Source organism: Elephas maximus, chromosome 7 (genome assembly GCF_024166365.1).
Source record: "Elephas maximus indicus isolate mEleMax1 chromosome 7, mEleMax1 primary haplotype, whole genome shotgun sequence".
Classification (NCBI taxonomy): Eukaryota; Metazoa; Chordata; class Mammalia; order Proboscidea; family Elephantidae; genus Elephas; species Elephas maximus.
Genome location: NC_064825.1, coordinates 24412575 through 24435770, shown reverse-complemented (window position 1 = coordinate 24435770; position 23196 = coordinate 24412575). Strand labels below are relative to the sequence as shown.

General features: G+C 38.2%; 2 protein-coding genes across 4 annotated transcripts in view; one reads left to right on the top strand and one right to left on the bottom strand.

The window, feature by feature from the left end:
- The window catches only part of CCDC82 (coiled-coil domain containing 82), a 32742-nt gene extending 17485 nt beyond the window's left edge, over positions 1 to 15257 (bottom strand). For 2 of the 3 annotated variants that reach the window (XR_007518152.1, XM_049889488.1), the window contains exons 1-4: positions 14177 to 15190; positions 12397 to 12495; positions 8488 to 9227; positions 7618 to 7816 (exon numbers count right to left, since the gene is read on the bottom strand). Coding sequence is in view for 2 of the 3 variants with exons in the window: in XM_049889488.1 (XP_049745445.1) it covers positions 7618 to 7816; positions 8488 to 9219 (931 nt within the window). In the remaining variant the exon portion in view is untranslated. The other variant, XM_049889489.1, reaches the window with a different exon arrangement.
- JRKL (JRK like) lies at positions 15180 to 18536 on the top strand. The gene has a single exon (XM_049889487.1). It carries the CDS (start codon positions 15976 to 15978, stop codon positions 17548 to 17550), a length of 1575 nt encoding a protein of 524 aa, XP_049745444.1. The 5' UTR covers positions 15180 to 15975; the 3' UTR covers positions 17551 to 18536.
- The last annotated feature ends 4660 nt before the right edge of the window (positions 18537 to 23196 follow it).

Sequence of the window (23196 nt, the reverse complement as noted above, 5' to 3'; positions counted from 1 at the left end):
AATATTATGAAGTATCTCTGGAAAAGAAAAATCAAAATCAACCCCTGTACATTTAAGTTTAACTATTTATCAACAATTAGAAGGAAGAACATCTCTAAGGGAGAATGTTCCATATGAGCATGAAATTATTATTCCTTATCTATGAGATCCTGCATATGAAATTGTCCAGAAAATTGCTACCCTTCTTGCTAGCACCCCAGTAGCTATAACAACTGCACTTCTCTTTCTGCTGCCACAGATTTAGGATTTCTGTACTCCATATCAATTTGGAAAAGTTGTGTCTTCTCTTTCCCACACCACACATATAAGCCCGATTTTCCAACAACCCATCTGGTCCCTGGAGTCATCTGTTGTTAGAAGTCAGTCAGGGACGAGAGAGAAGGTCCATACTATTTCCCACTACCCTTGGGTCAAAGTTTACTATGGTTGTGGAAATGTTTTCTATTAAACATGACTCCTTCCTTGATCCAATGGTCATCTTAAAGCATTTGCCCAATTCTGGGTGCCTATGAAGATATATCAAGAACAGCTTGAGTATTTTGAGAAATGTGGAAAATGCATGGCAAGGGATGAAAGCAAAATAAGACCTATCATAAGCATTCATGAGTAGATTCTGACTTTGCTTTCAGCTAAGTAAAAAGAAAGATGTGATTGGGCATGGGGAAATTTATTTATTTCTATTTTAGTTTCTTAAAAAGGGCTGTATAACTCTTTCTTAGCCTTTAATGGAAATTTTTAGTATGTGTATACTATTTTATATTTTTATTCTTTTCTAAGGAGATAACCTTACTCAACTACTAAAGTGATCAAAATAAAGCAGCAATAAATCTAAATGACAACACCAAATAATTTGCACTGGTGCCTCTAGACAGCCTATGTGGTTAAGTGCTACAGCTGCTAACCAAAAGGTCAGCAGTTCAGTTCCACCAGGTGCTCCTTGGAAACTCTATGGGCCAGTTCTACTCTGTCCTATAGGGTCACTATGAGTCGGAATGGACTCCACAGCAATAGGTTTGGGATTTTTTTTGACAGTTCCTACAGATCTGGTTGTCATTCTCATGCAAATACTGCACTGTTTTACATACTGCAATTTTATGACTTTTAAAAACAGGTAGTACAAATCCTTCCAATTTACTCTGTTCTCAAGTTTTATTCATTCTCATTTTGTTGTTCTTCCAAGTGAACTCAGGATTGTTTTTGCAAAATTGAGCTTAAAAATTTCAGAAGTAACTTCTTATACTATGTATTACCCTTTGGAAACATGTTAAGTCTCTCCATTTATTCATGTCTCCTTTTTTATTTCATAGTAAAGTTTATCTACCTACATCAAAACAAACCTGTTGCTGTTGAGTCAATTTCGACTCACAGCAACTCTACAGGACAGAGTAGAACTGCCCCAGAGGGTTTCCACGGCTGAAACCTTCACAGCAGCAGACTGGCACATCTTTCTCCCAAGGAGTGGCTGACAGCCTACCTTTTGGTCGGCAGCCAAGCACTTTAATCCCTGAGCCACCAGGGCTCCTTTTCTACCTATAAAACCATGCTTTTCTTGTTAGGATGAGGCCTAGGAATTTTATTGTGGTTGCTAATCCCCTATTATATCTTCTAAATAATTATTGCAAGCATATGAAAGATTTATGGAGTTTTGCATATTAATTGTGAATATGGTCATTTTTCTGAGATCTCTTACTAATTTCAAAATACTCAGATTTTCTAGGGTATTGGTGGGAGATGAGCTTACTGGTACATTCTAGAGCTGGAGACAGAAATACTCTTCAGGGATTCCTGAGCAGATTCTGCTTCTCCCCCAACCTCAAGGAGGATGTGGTCTTACTAGTGATAAATTTGCTTCAAGAATCAAGAGAATATTTACATACATTCCCTTAGGTAACAGCACAGATTGTTGATGTACTTTCTTCTGGAATGGAGGGGTAATCTCAGTATAAAAGGGCACAGGCAGGGCAAGAAATTGGCTTCTTTTGTACTCTATTAGGTCCCTCTCCCCCAGGGAAAAAACATGAAAAAGCTATGGAAAGATATGTTACATTTATTCCTGCTCTCAATGTATTCTTATCTCTTAAATTCCGTATACTTTGTTAAATAAATCAGAAACTTATAGCTTGAGCATATAGATAATATTATGCTCCAATAATTAATGCCTTTTTTGATAACTTTTTTATTTCAATTCTTCATGTTATTGTTTTGGTTTCATATGTCTTATTGCATTATTCAGAACTTCCAGGGTAATGTTAAGAAGAAATATTTTTGTCTTATTCCTAATTTTACAGAGAATACCTCTAATGCTTCATTATAACTGAGGTTGGCTTCTGGTACGTGACCACTAAACATATCCAGAATCTATTTAGAGCTGGAATGCAGTGGATTACTGTCCCTCTATTTTCTATCGTATCTTTTCTAGGAGTTGCAGTCTCAGAATAAATATAGAGACATACTAATAGGGATTGATGACAAGGGAAAAACAAGACTATTGCTGTCTTCAACTGCGCTTCAACCTTGTAGCGGGGGAAAGCTACCCTGTTCTGAAGTGGTATAGATACATCTCTCAGTGCCAAAAGGCAGAGTGAGGAAGTGAACAAAAATGTCTTCCTACAAGTAGAACTGTTCTCTACAAAAAGGCAAAATTGCACAGGACACTGATTGTGATTGTCCATTGAGTTTGAAGCTAGGAGATATTTCTCTCAAATTCTGATCATATGTTAAATGAGTAGCTGTCAGTGCTGTTATAGAGGCTTGGGGGAGAATGAATCTAGGAATACTAGCCTAATTCCAATCTAACCCAGCCCAGAGATAGTGCTCATTATTCATCATATACGTTATTATTTTAATGAGAAAATATATTTTGACTCCCAAATTTAGAATTAACTTATTGAAACTTCTAGAACACTGTCCTTTGGTAAACTGAAAATTCCCTATATTAAATTTTATTATATTCACATATGGTATAAATATTGGTAAAGTATAAAAATATTAGCCAAGTTATCAGTTATCTAAAATACGTTATTATTTTTTTTTCTCTTGAAGTTTTAAAAAACTCTGATGCATGTGAAACATTTTTCTGAATCTCTTAAACTATATAACCCAGGAGTCTTCAGCCAAGGTACTTAATTGAATCATCCACCCATCCATCCATCCATCTAACGATGAGTACCTATAATATGTCAGAAACTCTAATGGTTCACACGAATACCAAAACAAGGTAAGTTGATTAACCATTCAATTTTTTGTTTTTTGAAAGGGGCACCCACTTGGCTTAATTTATTGCGCTTTACATTTTTACACACAGTAAAATTCACTTTTTGGTGTACAGTGCTATGAGTTCTGACAAATGCATCACGTCCTGTAACCAACACCACAACCAAAATAAGAACAGTCCTATCAGCAGTCAAAAATTCCATCATGCTCCCTCCTAATCACTCTGTTCTGTACAGATCGAATTTGAGGTGCCTGAAAGACGCCCTGATAAAGATGTTCAGGAATAAGATGAAAATTTAGGTTTTATACTAAGGAGAAATCTAGGCTGGAGATAAAAGCTTAGAAATTTCTGCCTAAAGATTGGGCTGAAGTATGAGTAAGAGACTGCTCAAAGCACAAGCAAGATGCAGGTAGCCTGGGGGATGGAACCCTTGAAAACATCAATATTTACATGGCAAATGGAAAAAAAGGAAAGCAATATTATGAAGTGGAAGGCAGGAGAGAACAGAACCACAAAGGCTAAAAAAAGAGAGCTTTCTGAAAGTGAGAGTGGTCAATGGTGGCAAAGGACATAGCAATGCCAAGTTAATATAAGAACTGAGGAGTATTTCAGCAACTAGGAGGTTATCGATAACTTAACTGAGAGCAATTTCACTGGACTGATGGGTGCAAGAGACTAAGTACCACGTTCTGTAGAGTTACTGGGAAACAGAGACAAAAAGATTTAGAACAGTGGCTGTTGTAGATTGAATTGTGTCCCCCAAAAATATGTATCAGCTTGGTTAGGCCATCATTTCCAGTATGGTGTGGTTGTCCTCCATTTTGTGGTTTTAAGTTTATGTTAAAGAGGATTAGAGTATGATTGTAACACCCTTACTAAAGTCACATGCCTGATCCAGTGTAAAGAGAGTTTCCAGTGTAAAGAGAGTTTCCCTGGAGTGTGTCTTGCACCACCTTTTATCTTACAAAAGACAAAAGGGAAGCAAGCAGAGATGGGGGACTTCATACCACCCAGAAAGCAGTGTTGGGAGCAAAGCACGTCCTTTGGACCTGGGGTTCCTGCACGGAGAAGCTCCTAGTCCAGGGGAAGATTGATGATGAGGACCCTCTTCCAGAGCTGATGGACAAAGAAAGGGTTCCCCTGGAGGTGACACCCTGAATTTGGACTTCTGGCATGCTAGACTGTGAAAAAATAAATTTCTCTTTGTTAAAGCCATCCACTGGTGGTATTTCTGTTATAGCAGCACTAGATCACTAAAACTAGATGCTTGGCTAACAAAGCATGCCAAGTGAAGGAAGGAAAGGCATGAACATGGTTACAAGCTGAGGAAAGACAGTTTGTAAGGATAAAGTCATTCCAAAAATAAAAAAAGTAGATGACAGAGCCAAAGGAGAAGGTGTAATTAACAACACACGAAATAAAAGGTACTGCATAAAAAATGAGCTACATCATCCCCTGGGGTATAGGCAGTAAGCAATGAGGTGCAGGGTAGAGAAGGAAGTTAAGTGGTTCCCACAGGTGGACTTTCATTTTCCTTATTTAGCAGAAGTGCGTATGAGTGAGTATCTCTCAACAAATGTTCTACCACATTCTAGATACATAATTCAGAACGATGGGATATGTCCTAATTGAGTTTCCCTATGATCGAAATGTCCAGGTGGCAGGTGAACTAGTGCCTAGTGCTATAAGAACAATCGTCATTAACTCACAGTACATAGGTGTCTATTAATGGCATCTCTATAACTGCTAAATTTTCTTGAAATTTGATCTATCTACTATTATAAAACGTGAGATCTAAATCAAACCATGTTACACTTAATTTTAGCAAATACTGCCTTTCCTAAAATATTTGGAAATAATACATTATTTAGGAAAAAAATACAAAATCAATCAGTCCCGCTGTCTGTTTATATCAGTTATAAAACATCATAAAAACCATCTTCAAATTTATGTACAGCTGTAGGAATCAGGGAGCCCTGGTGGTGCAGTGGTTAAGAGCTCGGCTGCTAACCAAAAGGTCAGCAGTTCAAATCCATCCGATGCTTTCTGGAAACCCTACAGGGCAGTTCTACTCCGTCCTATAGGGTTGCTATGAGTTGAAATCAACTCAGTGGCAATGGGTTTGGTTTTTGGTTTTTATAGGAATCAGGGAACCCTGGGGGTGCAGTGGTTAAAAGCTATGGCTGCTAACCAGAAGGTGGCAGTTCAAACCCACCAGCTGCTCCTTGGAAACCTAATGGGCAGTTCTATTCTGTTCTATAGGATCACTATGAGTAGGAATAGACTCGATGGCAATGGGTTATAGGAATCAGAGTAATAATACAGATATCCTAAGTTTTTCAGAATTCTATTATTTATATTTAGTCAATTATATGAAAATACAAAAGAGTCTCATTTCCTACCTCTGATGGGTTACACTGAGCAAAGCCTCAAAAGGCCAGAAAAAATGAGCAATTCTCAAACTGTGGTTAGAAAGCGCTGGGGATCCCACCCAAAAAACCCAGTGTCATCGAGTCGATTCTGACTCATAGCGACCCTATAGGACAGAGTAGAACTGCCCCATAGAGTTTCCAAGGAGCGCCTGGTGGATTCGAACTGCTGACCTTTTGGTTAGCAGCCGTAGCACTTAACCACTACGCCACTGGGGATCTCGAGTGGTGAAGATGGTTAATGTACTTGGCTGCTAACTGAAAGGTTAGAGGTTGGAGTCTACCCAGAGGCACCTCAGAAGAAGGGCCTGGTGATTTACTTTTGAAAAATCAGACACTGAAAACCCTATGGAGCTCATTTCTACTCTGATGCATACGTGGTCATTATGAATTGGAACCAACAGATTTTGTGGTAAAGTCAAAGCAGTAATATGAAAATACTACATTTCCTTTTCCACTATGTTAACATTTGTACTGATGGTGCAAAAACAATGGTGGCCCCTGAGCACGGAATCATGGCATTAGCACCAAACTACTAGTAATCATTGTAGTAATCACTGTTATGTGCTCACAGTGCTTTTAAAAAAAAAAAAAAAAAAAAGCTACTTTTACTTAAGAATGTCCTTCATAAATTAATGAGTTATTAATTTTATTAAATCTTGAACCTCGAGTACACATCTTTCTAGTACTCTATTGGATGAAATGGGAAGTATGCATTTATAGATAAAACACTCATGCTGCATACCAAAGTATGATGCCTGTTTTGAGGAAATGCACCTTGTGTGATTGTTTGAGATGGAAGCTGAAAAAGCCTCAGTTTTCAGGAAATACCATTTTGACTTGAAAGAATGACAAATTGGTTGTTCAGGCTTGGGTATTTGGCAGACATTTTCTCAAAACTGAATGAAGTGGGCCTGTCACTTCCAGAAGAACTGAGAATATTTATTGTCCATGATAGAAATCAAGTTTTAAAATAGAAATCAGAATTTTAAAAACTTTTATCTGCTACTGTGAGCTTGACATCTTCCCGATATTTGAAGAATTTTCTGAGATTGTCAGTGATATTAATGAATGTAATTTTCTTAATCATATAATAAAATGTGTCAAATAAGTATAACTCCGTGAACCAATATTTCCCAAATGACCAATAGCAGCTCAAAGCAAACCTACAGGACAGAGTAGAACTGCCCCACAGTTTCCAAGAGTGCCTGGAGGATTCGAATTGCTGACTTTTTGGTTAGCAACAGTAGCACTTAATCACTACGGCCACCAGGGTTACAAAATCACATACAGGTAAAAAAAAGATTCACTCAAAATGCAAAACAGACCAATGGATTGTAGTGTAAGAGAGTACTAAGTTAATTTACACAGTTTCAGTTTCCACATTGCAAATAATTTTTAAGAAATTATCACTTGTAGTATCAAAGGATAATATCCACAATTATTTTTGAAAATACTATTAAAAAATTCCTCCTTTCTCCAACTACTTAACTGTGTGAGGCAAATCGTTTTCATCCTCTTCAACCAAAACAACAAATCACGCAGATTAAATGCCAATGAAAATGTAAGACTCCAGCTGCCTTCTATTAAGCCAGACGTTCAAGGTATTTTTAAAAGGCCAGTTTTCTTATTTTTGGGGAAAATACAGTTGTTATAAAACTGTGTTAAAATATAATGAGTTTATTAATGTTATTTTAAATTAATATTTTTAAAACTTCTCAGCTTGTATTTCTGCAAAGGTAAACATTGATAGACGTAAACCACATAAACAAAAGCTTTTTGTAATCCTCAATAATTTCAAGATTGTAAAAGATTCCTGAGACCAACAGAATAAACTATTATCTGACAAATTAAAGTTGTATGGAAATGAAACCATAATTCCTAAGCAATGATTTAGAACATGATATTAAAAGACTAACTTACTATATCATTACTAGAGCTTGTTGTAAAATATTTTTTTGATATTTAACTTACAAAGAGAATTCTGTTTCACTAATTTTAGTTGTGAAGTAGTCAATTTTGTTTCTCGTTGGCTTTCATTCTCTTCATCACTTTCCTCATCTTGTACTATAAAGTCATCAATAATATAATCATCTTCATTTTCACCCTCAGAACTCTCTTCTTCCTCCTCCTCATCTTCATCATTACTTGGGCAGGATTCCTTTTCAGAGTCCTAATTAAATTAAAAGATACACTTCAGTATATTGTGCCTTTGTCAGTATGAATGTGACATTAACCATTAAATATGAAACCAAAAAACGATCCACAGAGCTTTGTAATTTCAAGTTAAAAATAAATCTAGTTAAATGCCGGACTTTCAAAATTAGAAGATACTATTGAATCTTGATTAAGTGAGAGGAGCCTTGGTGGCACAGTGGTTAAAGCACTCAGCTGCTAACTGAAAGGATGGCGGTTCGAAGCCACCAGCCACTCTGCAGGAGTTGTGGCAGTCTGCTTTCGTAAAATCTACAACCCTGGAAACCATACGGGGCAGTTCTACTCTGTCACTATGAGCTGGAACTGTCTGGACGGCAGTGGGATGTTTTGGCATTTGCTTAAATGATGTAAAACATTTAAAATCAACAATAAGGTCATAAGTAGAAGTTAAAAACAGGAAAAACCATGTAAAACAAGCCTTTCCATTTTTAAAAAGTGATGAACTGAAGCTCATGATAAAACTATATTAGATAGTACAATCAAACATGTTAAAAGACACTTGATTAAAAAATAAATTCTAGGATTACTGTGAAGTAGAACAGACTTAGTACTTTTGATTTTTATAAAAATTAAATATTTTAAATAAAACTTTAAAAACAGTAACAAAACCAACATAATAAAACACACCTCAAAATCTCTGCCACTATCGCATCTCTGACGAGATCTTTGTTTTGAGAGTTCTTCCAGCTTCTGCAATTGTTCTTGCTTTCGTGAAGCTAAAGTTTTTTCAGGTGCTTTTTGCTCCATCTCCAATGAAGAACATTCATCTTCAATCACTCTACGTGGACGTTTGACACCTACTTTTCTAACTACTACATCACTGTCGTCACTCCCGTCACTGTCATACATCACAGAGGATATCCTTTTTCGCCTTCCTGGCATGATGTGCTCCTCCTCTAAATCCTCCTCTATTACCTGTCCAGTGTGTTTGTTGAGATCCTCCTCCTCCTGACTTGGATGACTTTCATCATCTGGTAAGTCAATACTCCTTTGTTGGCTTTTGTTCTTTTCTTCTTCATATGCTGAACTGTTGCCAGTGTTAACCAGATGCTTACTGCTGTGTCCTTCGCTTTCAACTTCAATTAATTTAAGTTCTCCCTTATTTTCTGGCTTTTTATTGCTATCAAGCCCCTTGTTACTATCAAGCTCTTCATTATTATCAACGTTTTCATTGTTATCAACACTTTCATCACTATCAAACTCTTCATCACTGGTGAACTCTTCACCACTATTAATCTCTTCATCACTATCAGATAACAGTGAGATACTATTTCTTTTAGTCCGCCTCCAATCAACTCGTGATTTCTGCTTGGGCATTTGAGTTTTAGAACTGTTTCTTGTTACATGTACCATTTTCATTGAAGCTTCTACAAAATAAAGTTATTAGGATTACAGAAATGAATGCATTTATGGTACAAATCACAATATTTAGTGTTATAAAATGGTCCATGAAGGCAAAATCACGTGGAATATCTGAGCGAAAATGGTAAGACAATCATTCGATGTACAATTTACTGAACATCTATGATTATTCTGAATTAGGCTATATGTTGTTCTGAAAGGAATACACAGAAAAATCATGATCCTTGTCCTTCAAAAGATTATCTCTGTGTATAACTAATACATATGATTAAGAAAAATTAGAGTATTTATTATCAAATAGGTGATAACGATAAGTGCTACAGAAGTATAAAGATGAAAGCCAATCAGCAGGGTAAATACTTCACTAGAAATTTTATTGAACAGATGTGATCTGATATAATTTTTAGGAACTGGTCATATTCGAACAGAAAGAATAAAAGAAAAAGGGATTTAAGGCAGGTAAAAACGGTAAGGACAAAACTTTGGCACTGAGAAAGAACATAGTATCTTCCGTAAATAAGTGTGACTAGAAGTGTGAAAAAAGGCTTGCATGGGGAAAAAAGTAGGTAAGAAGGGAAAACTGTAGCGGGATTACCAGCATAATTTATCCTGTAGGCAGAGAAGGATTCTGAACAGAAAATGATGTGAAGTGCAATTAAATGAATCAATTTACATAAAGTTATAAAGTAGGTATCTATATAAAAAAGTAGCACAAAACTGAGAAATAACTTATCCACTAAGCTTGCAATCTCTATACACTTCAGTAAAATGGCAATGGCTTTAAATTTCTCTAAATTAAAGATAACAACATAATCCAATACAACACTTACTAACAATCCAATAATATAAATCAGGTGAAAAAAGAAAGTTTCATGGCTGAAGTAGAGCATGATACTGAGAAGGAAAACAAATGTATAAATTTCTGATTCAAAGGATGAATTTCATTAAAATTATCACAAGGATATATTAAAGCAACACTTACTGACTGGTAAGAAAACTAGAGTAACAGTAACGCTTATGTATTCCTATAGAAAATAAGATCACAATGGAACGAGACTGACTTCATAATCCACATATAAGGGCTTATATACTCAATTGAGTGTTATTTTCTTCAAAGAAATCATTTTATGAGGCTGACTGTTATGGACTGAATTGTGTCCCCTAAAATGTGAATCAAATTGGCTAGATTTTGTACTCTGATGTAATTATCCTATGTGTTGTAAATTCTAACCTCTGTGATGTTAACGAGTGAATGGGAAACCCTGGCGGTGTAGTGGTTAAGCACTATGTATGACTGCTAACCAAAAGGCTGGCAGTTCAAATCCACCAGGCGTTCTTTGGAAACCCTATCGGACAGTTCTACTCTGTCCTATAGGGTCGCTATGAGTCAGAATCGACTTGATGGCAACAGGTTTTTTTTTTTTGAATGATGTTAATGAGGCAGGATTAGAGGCAGTTATGCTGATGAAGCAGACAATCTACAGGATTAGGTTGTATTTTGAGTCAATCTCTTTTGAGACATAAAAGAGAGAAGAGAGCAGAGAGGAGAAGGACCTCAGTACCACCAAGCAAGAGGAGCCAGGAGCAGAGTGTGTCCTTTGGACCTGGGGTCCCTGCACTAGCTCCCAGACCAGGAGAAGATTGTTAACAAGAACCTTCCCTCAGAGGTGACAGAAAAACCCTTCCTCTGGTGCCCTGAATTCAGACTTCTAGCCTCCTAAACTGTGAGAGAATAAATTTCTGTTTGTTAAAGCTATCCAATTTCCATATTTGTTATAGCTGCACTAGATAACTAAGACACTGACTATTCCAATATTTCTACCATGGCCCAGAATTTTTCTCCATTTTCTCTATAAACCACAGTATCAGGAAAAAACCAAGGTATAAAACCCCCAAATAAGAAAAAAATTATGCTTTATTGTTTATCTCAGAGAGTGCCTTCAACACCCACTTTATTCACTTGTCTCATTTATATGGGAATTTTAGAAGTTTCTAGAAATGAAAACCATCTTCAAAAAATGAAGATTAACTACCACTAAAGATGTTCAAAAAATGTGCTGCAGACTCTGAAGGCAATTCCAAAATCGGAATGCCAAAAATCTTGGGGCCAATAACTGCATCACTGGACCAAGCTCATAGGTTCCCAATTTTTTTTTTTTTTTTGGTGTTGATAGGGGGACACTACTCATTTGATCGTAAAAAATAATTCTGATATTTTTATAAAGCAACATGACTACTTCTATAATGGTAAAACCTGATAAAAACAACATTCCTATGATTATGTACCAAAAAATATCTTCACACTGTAAAGTATGACTTTATGACAGTAACTACTATAAGATATATTCAGCACTGTAGTAGTGATCTAACAAATCCTAGTCAATAGAGTAAGTATTCAACTATTTTAAATTACACTTGAGTTGCATCTTGCAGAAAGTTTATATTAAAATTGACAAAGATCAAAATAATGTGGTCAAAATTATTCTTTTAAAAAAATTCCTTATACTACTCTTCAAAGTATGGTTTTATACATACTATACTGCTTCACAGTATGTCCACCAGTTTCTCCTCTGATTTTTAAACAGACTACTTGTTCCTTTGGTTAAGCACCGGATAAACCAGGCAGCTTACATTTTGAAGAGATACAACAAATTATTTTTTTAAGCACTTTTATTTGAATTTGCATGAACTGTACCTATGATGGGACTATACTATAGAAGACAGTAAAGTTTTTTGATAAAGCTGCCTGAATTGGGAGAAATAACAAAAAAATGTTTCTGAAGACAAATGACAAACATGGCTTCAGCAGATACACTAAGGCAAATATAGGTAGTAAGGAACATTAACACAAAGAATGATTTCATTAGTACCCAAAAGCGCCTCTTATACAATAGATGATTATCCTACCTAACTATAACATGTTCAAAAGACAGTCATTTATCATATGAACAGGTGATTCCTATGCCAAAGATAAGAAAGATTAAAAATGTCACTATTAAAATGACCTTAGGCTGCATACTGCACACTGTTAAGCTTTAAAACAAGCCCTATATTTATCATTTTTCAGTGTATTTTTGTTTATTTTTAAATTCTCACAATGATCCTAGAAGGAAGATAATATACATCTTCTTTTACGAATATCAAAGCCGAGGACATACAGTCTAAATCATTTACCTAAGATTATGCAGCTTGTTAATGACAGAAAAGGGATTAGAAACCAGATCTTCTGGTGCCACCTCCACTGCTACACAATGACTGCTGCCAGTATCACACCTGTACAAAAAGGTGATAAAAATTAGGCCTTTAAAAAGTAAACATTATTTTATCTCTCATTTATGCTTAATTTTAGTTTCAGAAAATAACCATTAAAAAGGTTTAAATTCAAGTTTACAAATATGCTTTTATTTTTAATGTCACTAAATTTTAGTGCACACGAGTTAAACCAGAAACTTCTGAAAATTAGTCATTAGGCAAGAAAAAGATGCACAAAAGAGATAAAAATTTGCAGACTTTCCTCTACCATCATATTGATGACACTGATGGCAAAATTTAAGTGATTCTCCTCTGAGCCCAAAGGTAAAAATTTCAAAGAAAGGCGGCCTTTGATGAGAAAAATATTTTGGAAAATTGCAGATTCTGAATGCTTGAGGAGGCAAGTTTTATGTAGTAAGATACCAAGTTTCATTTGGCCAACTACCAAATTGCCAGGTTTCTCTCCTGTTTCAAAATTGTCATTTATACCAATAATGTCAAAAAGTCTGCTATTGAAAAAGAAGATAAAAATTACAATATGGTTGGCTCCTTTTTAAAATTATGGACACCTTTTTTTATTTTTTATCATATTGGAAACCCTGGTGGCGTAGTGGTTAAGTGCTACAGCTGCTAACCAAAAGGTCAGCAGTTCGAATCTGCCAGGTGCTCCTTGGAAACTCTATGGGGCAGTTCTACTCTGTCCTGTAGGGTTGCTATGAGTCGACTGGACAGCACTGGGTTTGGTTTTGGTTACTATATTAGCTGGGTGGTGGGTGGGGGGGTGATGACAGAGGGAAAAGGTGAGTGAACCTGGGGAGAGAAATGAGAAGGTAAAGCTAGGTTGATGGGTAAAGATATCTCTTGGTCTTTAGAAATAAATAAATAAAGGCTTCCTAAAAATAGATGTAATTTTCGTATATGCTGAATAAACACTCAGTTTCTTTAAATAAAAATTCATCGAGCTTCTTTAATGATACCTTACCTTTAGATAGGAGCCCTGGTGACACAGTGGTCAAGTGCTATGGCTAACCAAAAGTTTGGCAGTTCAAATCTACCAGCTGCTTCTTGGAAATCTTTTGGGGCAGCTCTGCTGTAACCTATACAGTCATTATAAGTCAGAACTGGCTTGATGGCAAAGATTTTTTTTTTTTTTAAACCTTTAGACAAAATTAGACTCCAAACAGAAAGCATTAAATAAGTGAATGAAGGGCAATACTACCACATCTTTGTGCTTCATGTTTAATATCGTGTAAGACACACATTTATAGCTATGCTCTTTGTCAAAGATTATAAATTAAAGGCAATACCACATCACTGCGTGTATTAACACAGTAACTCCACACCTAAAAGAAAGTACTTCGATTATGATACTTAAATTCTCATCAGCAGAAATATCCTTTCTCCTGGGCTCTGAGGTTAATCGCCCTCAAGAAACGATGCATTCTAGGAGTTACCTCCTTGCCATATAAACAACGCGGGTGGTAGTTTACACTGGAAGATTTGAGGGGCAGTGGAACAGTGGAATGTCAGCATCTCCTGAAATCCCACCTTAAGGAATGCATTCATATTTCTAAAACATCACCCCCTCTTTGAGGCGTTCTTTTATATGTTAAATACGCTTTGGAGAGGAAACATCAATAAACCAAAGAAATACTAAATGAACCCTTACTATGTACCATCACATACTCGAGCTGTGGCTTACCAGAAGAAATCAACGATTCAGTCTCTGCTCCCAAGGAGCTCACTCTCTATTTGATGAAATTATTAGGGAAACCAAAACAAACCAGCGTGATACATGATTAAAGACTACAGCGTATGATTCTCATCAAGTTACCACATGGCTGGGAATAAATTTATCATAGTTCTCTTATTGGCTGGAAAACAAGACAGCACAACACGACAGAAACAGGAAATAGAAAAATACGAAACACACAGAGTTTTCCCCCCACTTAGGATTTTACGATTCAACACTCCACGATTTTGAATGGAGTGGGTCCTGTCAGCTTGGAGTCCGGGACAACTGTATTAGTCACCCAAATTTCTAACATTAAAGGTGGTTCTCTAGATCCCGTAGAGATGAGCGGCAGAAGAAGAAACAGATCATCTCGGGATTACAAACCTGGTTATTAAACTGCTCGCAGGCTTCCTAAGCAGCCCACCACTCTGCCCCCTGCCTCCAGGAGGGAGGGGCACCGTAGCTAAGAAACCCGACCCTAACACACAGCTTCGCGATGACGTGAGAGCACTACGACACATACTCCCACGCCCGAGAGGGGTCCGCACCCGAAAAACACGGGTCTGGAAAAGTCATAAACCCAAGAAATCACTACGCGAGCTCCACCGCGGAAGGGCACGGGCACCGCGCCCACAGGAGCTCAGTTCAAGGGGATCGGAAGTGGAGCGAAGGGTTCAGGGTAGCGGTCTCGCCCACCTCGAGAGCGCCCAGCCCGCCGAGAGATGTGACTTTCTCTGCCCCCTTGCTAAATCTAGAGCCCTGGTGGCGCAGTGGCAGAGAGTTCGGCTGCTAACCAAAAGGCCAGCAGTTCGAATCCGCCCACCTTCCCGTGGACACTGAAGGGGGAGCGCTGCTCTGTCCTACAAGGTGACTATGCGAGATCAACTGGACGGCAACTGATGTGGGTGGTTTTTGTTAACGTTAGCAGCTCGGGCCAGAACCAGCAAGTTCCGGCCGAGCTAGCCCCGCGCCGCCCCCGCGCCCTCACCTTTCAAAGCGCCTCCGCCGTGGGCGCGCGCTCCAGTCCCGCGACGCTCCTCCTTCTTCCGGGAACCAGGGGAAGTCCCGCCTCTAGGAGGAGCAAAGGGGCGGAGCCGGTGGCGGGAGGGGCATCTTCCGGGAGTGTGTGCCGGGGGAGGAGCGGTGGCCGCGCGATAGTCAGGGAACGGTGCGGGGTCCTGGTTCGAACTGAGGTGGGGATAGGGGCCCGGCGGGGTGCGAGGGACCGGGAGGACTGTCCGGACTAAGCCTGGCGCGACGAAGCAAGGCTGTGCAGCGGGAGGGTTTGGCAACTGGAGAATGGGTCAAACGTAACCATTGACCTGGGGAAGGGGAAAACCGGGCGGGCGCCAGTCCTGTCCTCCGTGGCTCTTCCGCTCTTTGCCTTAACTTTGGGCCTCGGCGGGGCTGGTGACGGGAGCTTAACCGGGCTCTGGGTGTGGAGGAGGTTTGTGGCTACGATGGGGTTATAGCCTTTCTTGCTGCCACTGGGATAATAAATGTCTCTAATCCGGATTATCCGCGGTGACGTGGGGCCTTCTCCTCTACTGTTCATCTAAGTTAAAGGCCTGTTCCCTCAGCCACCCTCCCTTTTCCCCACTTTCCTTTGCCATCTCTTTTCCTGTCAAGCACAGCGGAGGAGGGAATCAGGGCCACCAGGTTGTCGCTAAGGTTGTAAGTCTGTGAAAAAGTGAGTCCGTGTGAGGGAAGGAGGGATTTTGGGTATTGCTTTAGTTTGAGTGTAGGTCGAGTCCCAGTACCTTACCATGTCAGGGAAACGGAAGCGTGTGGTGTTGACTATTAAAGATAAGCTCGATATAATAAAGAAACTTGAAGACGGAGGTTCTTCCAAACAATTGGCAGTTATTTATGGAATTGGTGAAACAACAGTTCGGGATATAAGAAAAAACAAGGAAAAGATTATAACATATGCAAGCAGTTCTGATTCTACAAGTCTTCTGGCTAAGAGAAAATCTATGAAACCATCCATGTATGAGGAACTGGACAGAGCAATGCTGGAATGGTTCAACCAGCAAAGAGCAAAAGGGAATCCCGTATCTGGACCAATTTGTGCAAAAAGGGCAGAGTTCTTCTTTTATGCTTTGGGAATGGATGGTGATTTTAACCCTTCTGCTGGTTGGTTGACTCGTTTTAAACAGCGCCACAGCATTAGAGAGATTAACATTAGAAATGAAAGGTTAAATGGAGATGAGACTGCTGTGGAAGAATTTTGCAACAACTTTCGAAACTTTATTGAACAAGAAAATTTGCAGCCTGAACAAATCTACAATGCAGATGAAACTGGACTGTTCTGGAAGTGCCTACCCTCCAGAACTTCAGTAATCAAAGGCAGATGCACTGCTTCTGGGCACAAGTCAATTGAGGAAAGAGTCACTATCATGTGTTGTGCCAATGCAACAGGCTTGCATAAACTTAAACTTTGTGTTGTGGGAAAAGCAAAAAAGCCTCGTTCCTTTAAGTCAACGGACACCTCAAACCTGCCAGTGTCTTATTTCAGCCAAAAAGGTGCATGGATGGATCTTTCCATTTTTCGACAATGGTTTGATAAGATCTTTGTGCCACAAGTTCGAGAGTACTTAAGGTCCAAAGGGCTACAGGAAAAAGCTGTGCTCTTGTTGGATAATTCACCAACACATCCAAATGAAAATGTCCTGAGGTCAGATGATGGCCAAATATTTGCTAAATATTTACCACCCAATGTGGCTTCATTGATTCAGCCCTCGGATCAGGGGGTCATGGCAACAATGAAGAGAAACTATCGTGCGGGTCTTCTCCAGAACAACTTGGAAGAAGGTAATGACCTGAAATCATTTTGGAAGAAGCTGACTCTGCTAGATGCACTCTATGAAGTAGCGATGGCGTGGAACTTAGTAAAGCCAGTCACCATTAGCAGAGCATGGAAGAAGATTCTCCCTACCGTAGAGGAGAAAGAATGCTTGGACTTTGACGAAGAAGATATTTCAGTAGCTACTGTGGCCACCATTTTACAGCACACCAAAGGACTGGAAAATGTGACTACTGAGAACATTGAGAAATGGCTTGAAGTGGACAGTACCGAACCAGGCTATGAAGTGTTAACTGACAGTGAAATCATCAGAAGAGCACAAGGCCAGACAGATGAGTCCAGTGAAAATGAGGAGGAGGAAATAGAACTGATTCCAGAGAAACATATTAATCATGCAGCTGCTCTCCAATGGACTCAAAATTTGTTGGATTACCTGGAACAACAAGGTGATATGATCCTGCCTGATAGACTGGTAATACGTAAACTTCGAGCCACCATCAGAAATAAACAGAAGATGACAAACTCAAGTCAATAATGGCATCTTTATTTTACCATTGTTTTGTAATTGTGTTTGTGACTCTTACCTCTTTGCAAGATGACTTAATTTTCTTTGTGTTTTGAATCCTCAGTCACAGTCCTGTGAAATACAGGTACAAAAATGTATCTGTAAGTGGTTTGAGGATTGTGTTTTGCATCATCTATGTTTCTTGTCCCTCCATTGTGCAAATAATCAGAAGGCAACTCTGTATAGATACAAACGAAATGTATACATGTGTTCACTTCTGTAGATCTGTCACTGTCCCTTCCATAATAGTGACATCCCCTAAATTTTCTAGCAATAGTTGGAAAACAATGAACAGATTGAGCACTTTCCCCAAGCCTTTTGCTTGATTCGTGAGGGCTGCCATATTCTCTTCTTGTGCTGACCGTCTTAAATGGTTGTCTCTTTTGTCTGTTCGATTAGACTGACAGAATGAGTCTATTGTTAGATTTGAGGGTGTCTATAATAATTCAAAATGAAGTTCAGTAATGAGCGGAAACAATGATTTAAGAATTATAAGAATAATTTAGAAATTATATTTCTGTTCTTTTGTGTAGGTGACGAGGGAGATTTTCTGGAAATGAAGTAAATATAATACAGGAAGTGATTGTTAAATTAGTGAGAGAAACTATTAGAAACCTGATATATAAAAGAGGTATTCTGATCATTTGTAGGTAACCGGGAATTGAAAATTTGGGGAATTTATTTATACAAAGGGAATAACAGGCTTATTTTAATTGGGCCTTTTTATTATGAATTGGGTAAGAGTATAGGTTTATTATTTATTCATCTAATTATAATACAGCTTTTGTAATGTTATATGTGATGGTAGGAGGTCCTGCCTTTTATTTGGGGGAGCAACATCCCAGAAATTTTAAAGTTACTAAGGGTTTTTTTTTTCCTGAGTACTTGGAAACATTATCCATAATTTGGGAAATTTTGTTGTACTTACCTGTTCTATTTGATATGAAAAGAAATGAAAGGAATAAAGTTTTTATTATTTCAAATATGCCATGTTTGTGACTTGTTTTATGAAGAAAGCAGGAATAATTATGGAAAATTCCAGACTCTAGGGAATTTCATCATTTATTATTTCGACACTTGTAAAAAGAGAGTGTGTTTTGTAGAACTTCATTCATTTAAGTCAGGATTTTGGTAAATTTGCTTAGTAAACTCAATGTTTATTCAAGACATGGGAAAGACTTTACCTATGTGGGTATTAATTTCATGTGTCTATGATTTAAAAGCAAAGTATCTGAATATTCATACTTTGATCCAAAATTTAATAATTTAGAATTACTCTCTATTAGTTACTTTTAAAAGGTTTAACATTTTCACTAATGCTTTGCATTGTATAGTACCTTTCTTAGAATTCTAGAACTTTAAAAAGATATTTAGCTTTCCGTAATTTCTAGCTGATATCTTCATGTTATATGTCTAGATTTCTAAAAAAAACTTTATCAATGATGAGAACTATTTAAAAATTTTATTTCTTAAATGAATTGCCTCAGTTCACCAAGGGAAAAGGCACCAGAAGTTAACATATAGAATCAGATAATTACACATTCTGCTATAAGTTAAATTATCTATAAAGGGAATTTCCATTTTTCTAAAAAAAATTGTACTCAAAATCTTGAAATTTCTGCCTGGATTTGCTCACTTTCTTAACTTAAACTTGTCAGTGAAATTCAGCTCTCATTGCCACCTAGTGGTAAATTTAACATTACTGTTGATCTCTGTGGTTTTTAACTTTAATGACTTATAAAAAGGGTCACTATTTTGTGGACTGGAGTGTGAACCTTTCTCTAACCTGATTTATAAATGTTTGCTCTTCTCTGAAAGCTGCTGACACGGGTAGGCTAGCAGTTCTGTTTTGATACCTTTCTCTCCTTAAACATAATCACGAAAGCTGCCAATTACTGTTGAATGCCATTTTATGATCTAAGCAGCATACTTGTTATATTATCTCATACAGTCCTCAAGACCATCTTATGAATTAGGTGAAAATACCGAGACTCAGCTCATACCCTTAATTACTAACGATGACTTGGCTACAGGTAAGAATTTAAAGCCAGGTATTTGACTGGAAAGTCTGTGCTTATATCGTCCAACTTAGGCTCACCTCTTAATCTTTTCCAATCTTCAACATTTATTCCTTGCCACCCTGTCTCCCACCTCCTATAGGTTTCTGAATTTACGTGTCTAGTTCTCTACTCTTGTAGCAATTGCCTTTCCTTCTCTCTCTAACAGGGTTATTCTTCCTCCTTCACCATGCTGTAGTGTCTGTCTTGTTAACGGCCGTTGAGTTGGTGCCCAGTCTTTGGTTTGGACCATTGTGATCCATGAGGTTTTCACTGGCTGGTTTTTTGGGAGTAGATTGCCATGCCTTTCTTCCTAGTCCTTTTTAGTCTGAAAGCTCTGCTGGAACTTGTTCAGCATCATAGCAACAAAAGCTACCACTGGCAGATGGGGTGGGGGCTGCACCTGAAGTACATCAGCCGGAAATTGAACCTGGGTCTCCGGCGTGGAAGGGGAGAATGCCGCCACTGAGCCTCCAGTGTCCTCACAGTACCTCTATTACTCCGTTTATCAGTAACCTAATAGCAGCATTTGAAACTTGGATCACATACTTTCTGATTTTCAGGTAGCCATGCTCCCTTTCACCATTTAAAATAGTACCAACATGGAAATCTTGCTAGACCACAGGTATTGGAAACCACTACTACCAAAAAACATGTGCATATATACATTAGATCCATACAGAGATAAAAATTATATATATATATGAGGTGCCCAAATGAGACAATAAGGGAAAAGAATGAAAATTAAATTCACATACCCACTGCCATTGAGTCAATTCTGACTCAGTGACTCTATAGGACAGAGTAGAACTGCCCCATAGGGTTTTCAAGGAGTGCCTGGTGGATTTGAACTGTTGACATTTTTATTAGCAGCCGAATGCTTATGTGCCAACCAGGGCTCCAAATAGATGAGATAAAGGCGGTGGTTAGAGAAGAAAAAGGGAAATGTCACCTGCCATGGAGTGTGCTTTACAATTGTGTGCATTTCATTATCCTGGTTCTGGGCTTAATAGTTTGTGCTGTTCAGTATTAGATGGGCCTTTTAATTACTGCTTTCCCCTTCTTTCCCTGTGGAATGTTAGGAGGTCAGATTAAATGCACTTGATCAGTAGTTGGGCCTGTTTAGGGATTAATACTAAAATCTTCGTGCATAGTACACCTGTCTCCAAATTCATAGGTCCTTAGTGCCCAAGTGCAGCTCCTACATGTGTCACCAGAGGCTGTGTTTGGCATTTAGTTTTTTCCATTAAGAAACTAGCCATAGGCTCATGTTCCCTCACCAGTCTTGCCAAGTTTTCCCATTGATGAGCCTTGACACAACATCTCTCAGAAAACCAACTGTACAGCTCAAATGTTTCTTTAAACCCATATTCCTAAACCCATCGCTGTCAAGTCAATTCCAACTTATAGTGACCCTACAGGACAGAGTAGAACTGCCCCATAGGGTTTCTAAGGAGCACTTGGTGGATTCAAACTGCTGACCTTTTTTTGGCTAGCAGCCGTAGCTCTTAACCACTAGACCACCAGGGTTTTCCCCATACTCGTAGTAGCCAAGAATTCTGGGAGAGTAGATTTACTTGCAGGGGTTGATCCAAGAAGTTAAAAAGTTGCTCTTTCTGAGAAATTTGGGGTTTAGAGGGTGGGTGAGGGGGGAAAGTGGAACTCTGCCATGTTAAAATTCAGTGAATTAAAGATACATTAAGATTGTAGTAGTAAACTTTCACTTAAAGCACAATAAAAATAAGTAAAAAAATGTGGTAGTGGTGATGCGCTTAGGAAAATGTAAAAGAACAGGAAGAAGATTCCTGTCCTGACAATTTTGAAATCAAGATGGAAAAGCAACATACATATTTGAAAAACAAACAAAAACCCTATCTTGTTCAACTCTAAGTTCACATAGAGAGGCTCAACATAATGTGATACGTGCTATACTTGTGTAAGGAAACCATCAAGATTTAGTTTCCTTAAGCGCTACGGCTGCTAACCAAAGGGTCGGCCTCTCAAATCCACCAGGCGCTCCTTGGAAACTCCGTGAGGCAGTTCTACTCTGTCCTATAGGGTCGCTATGAGTTGCAATTGACTTGACGACACTGGGCAACAACCATTCCTACTCTACATACCTTGTAAATTCTGCTTTGTTCTTGTTTTCCCGCCACTGAGTACTTCATCCATTTTCATTACCCACATGCTTAGATCTCAAATTTCTGTCACCAACCATCCTGTCTTCAGGTGTCTGGATTTATATTTTCAGTTGAGAAGCCGATCTAAGCCTGGAAAAGAAACTGTATTGCTGCTTTGCTTCCCATCCTGTAGTTAACCCTCTGTTGGCATCCTGCTAGTATCAGAGTCAGCTAGATGGGCTAAGTTCAAATAGTTTTTGAACTGAATGCCAAATTTAGCAAAGCTAATTTTAATTTTAGGAGTTGTTCCGACTCCTAAACTCTTTGAAAGACCATCATTCAAGCTTTTTCTCAAAACCAACCACATCTTCCTAGAAATGTACTCATCTGTTTTTCCTATTTCAGGCAGCTGACATCTTTACATCGTAGCTAGTCTCCTGCAATCCAGTAAAATCAGAAATTGGGAGTTGGAAGAATGTCAAAAAGGTAGCAGGGGCTGGGGACAGCTAATAATGTGAGAATTAGTATCTGCAGGACCATAGATCTTATAAGACTTGTCATATTGTGGAGAGATTTTTCTGATGGGCATGTCTTACTATTGGGCTATGAGCATCTAGAGATAAGGACTGTGGGGTCAATTTTTTTTTTTAATAATAGAGTCGTCTATATTCATTCAATAAATGTATACTCAACCAACATGGATTTTACACTTTCTACATGTAAGACATGTCCCAGGCAATATATGAGCTACATGGATAATACTATCTGCATTCAAGAGCTTTGTATTGTACAAGAGGAGACAAAAATGTAAAAAGGGAAGAACGAATTAAGTGTTGCATGCTGACCTAGTGCAAATGAAAGACTCATTAATTCCGATATGAGTGATACAAAGTGGTGCAAATAATTCTGATATGACGAGTAGAGGTAGTAACAATTGAATTGGTCTTAAAAATTACCTAATACTTTCATGGTGACTTATAGTTCTCAAAATATTTTCATTGACATTATCTCATTTGATCTTTAATCAACTCTTTAACATATGTACCAAAAAAAAAAAAAAAAAAAACAAGCCCAGTGCCATCGAGTTGATTCCGACTCATAGCGACCCTACAGGACAGAGTAGAACTGCCCTGTAGAGTTTCCAAGGAGCGCCTGGGGGATTTGAACTGCCGACCCTTTGGTTCGCAGCCGTAGCACTCACCCACTACACCACCAGGGTTTCCTTTAACATATGTAGAATGTTGTTATTCCCATTTTGTTATTAGAATAACAAATATAGAATGTAATTATTCCCATTTTATAGATGAGGAAAATTGAGGCTCGGAGAAGTCCAGTAACTTCTTCCAAGGAATTTTGTAGCGTTTTCCTCATAACATTGTTATAGTATACATATTTTTCTCTTTCCTATTCTACACTGGGAGTCCTGAGGGCAATGACAT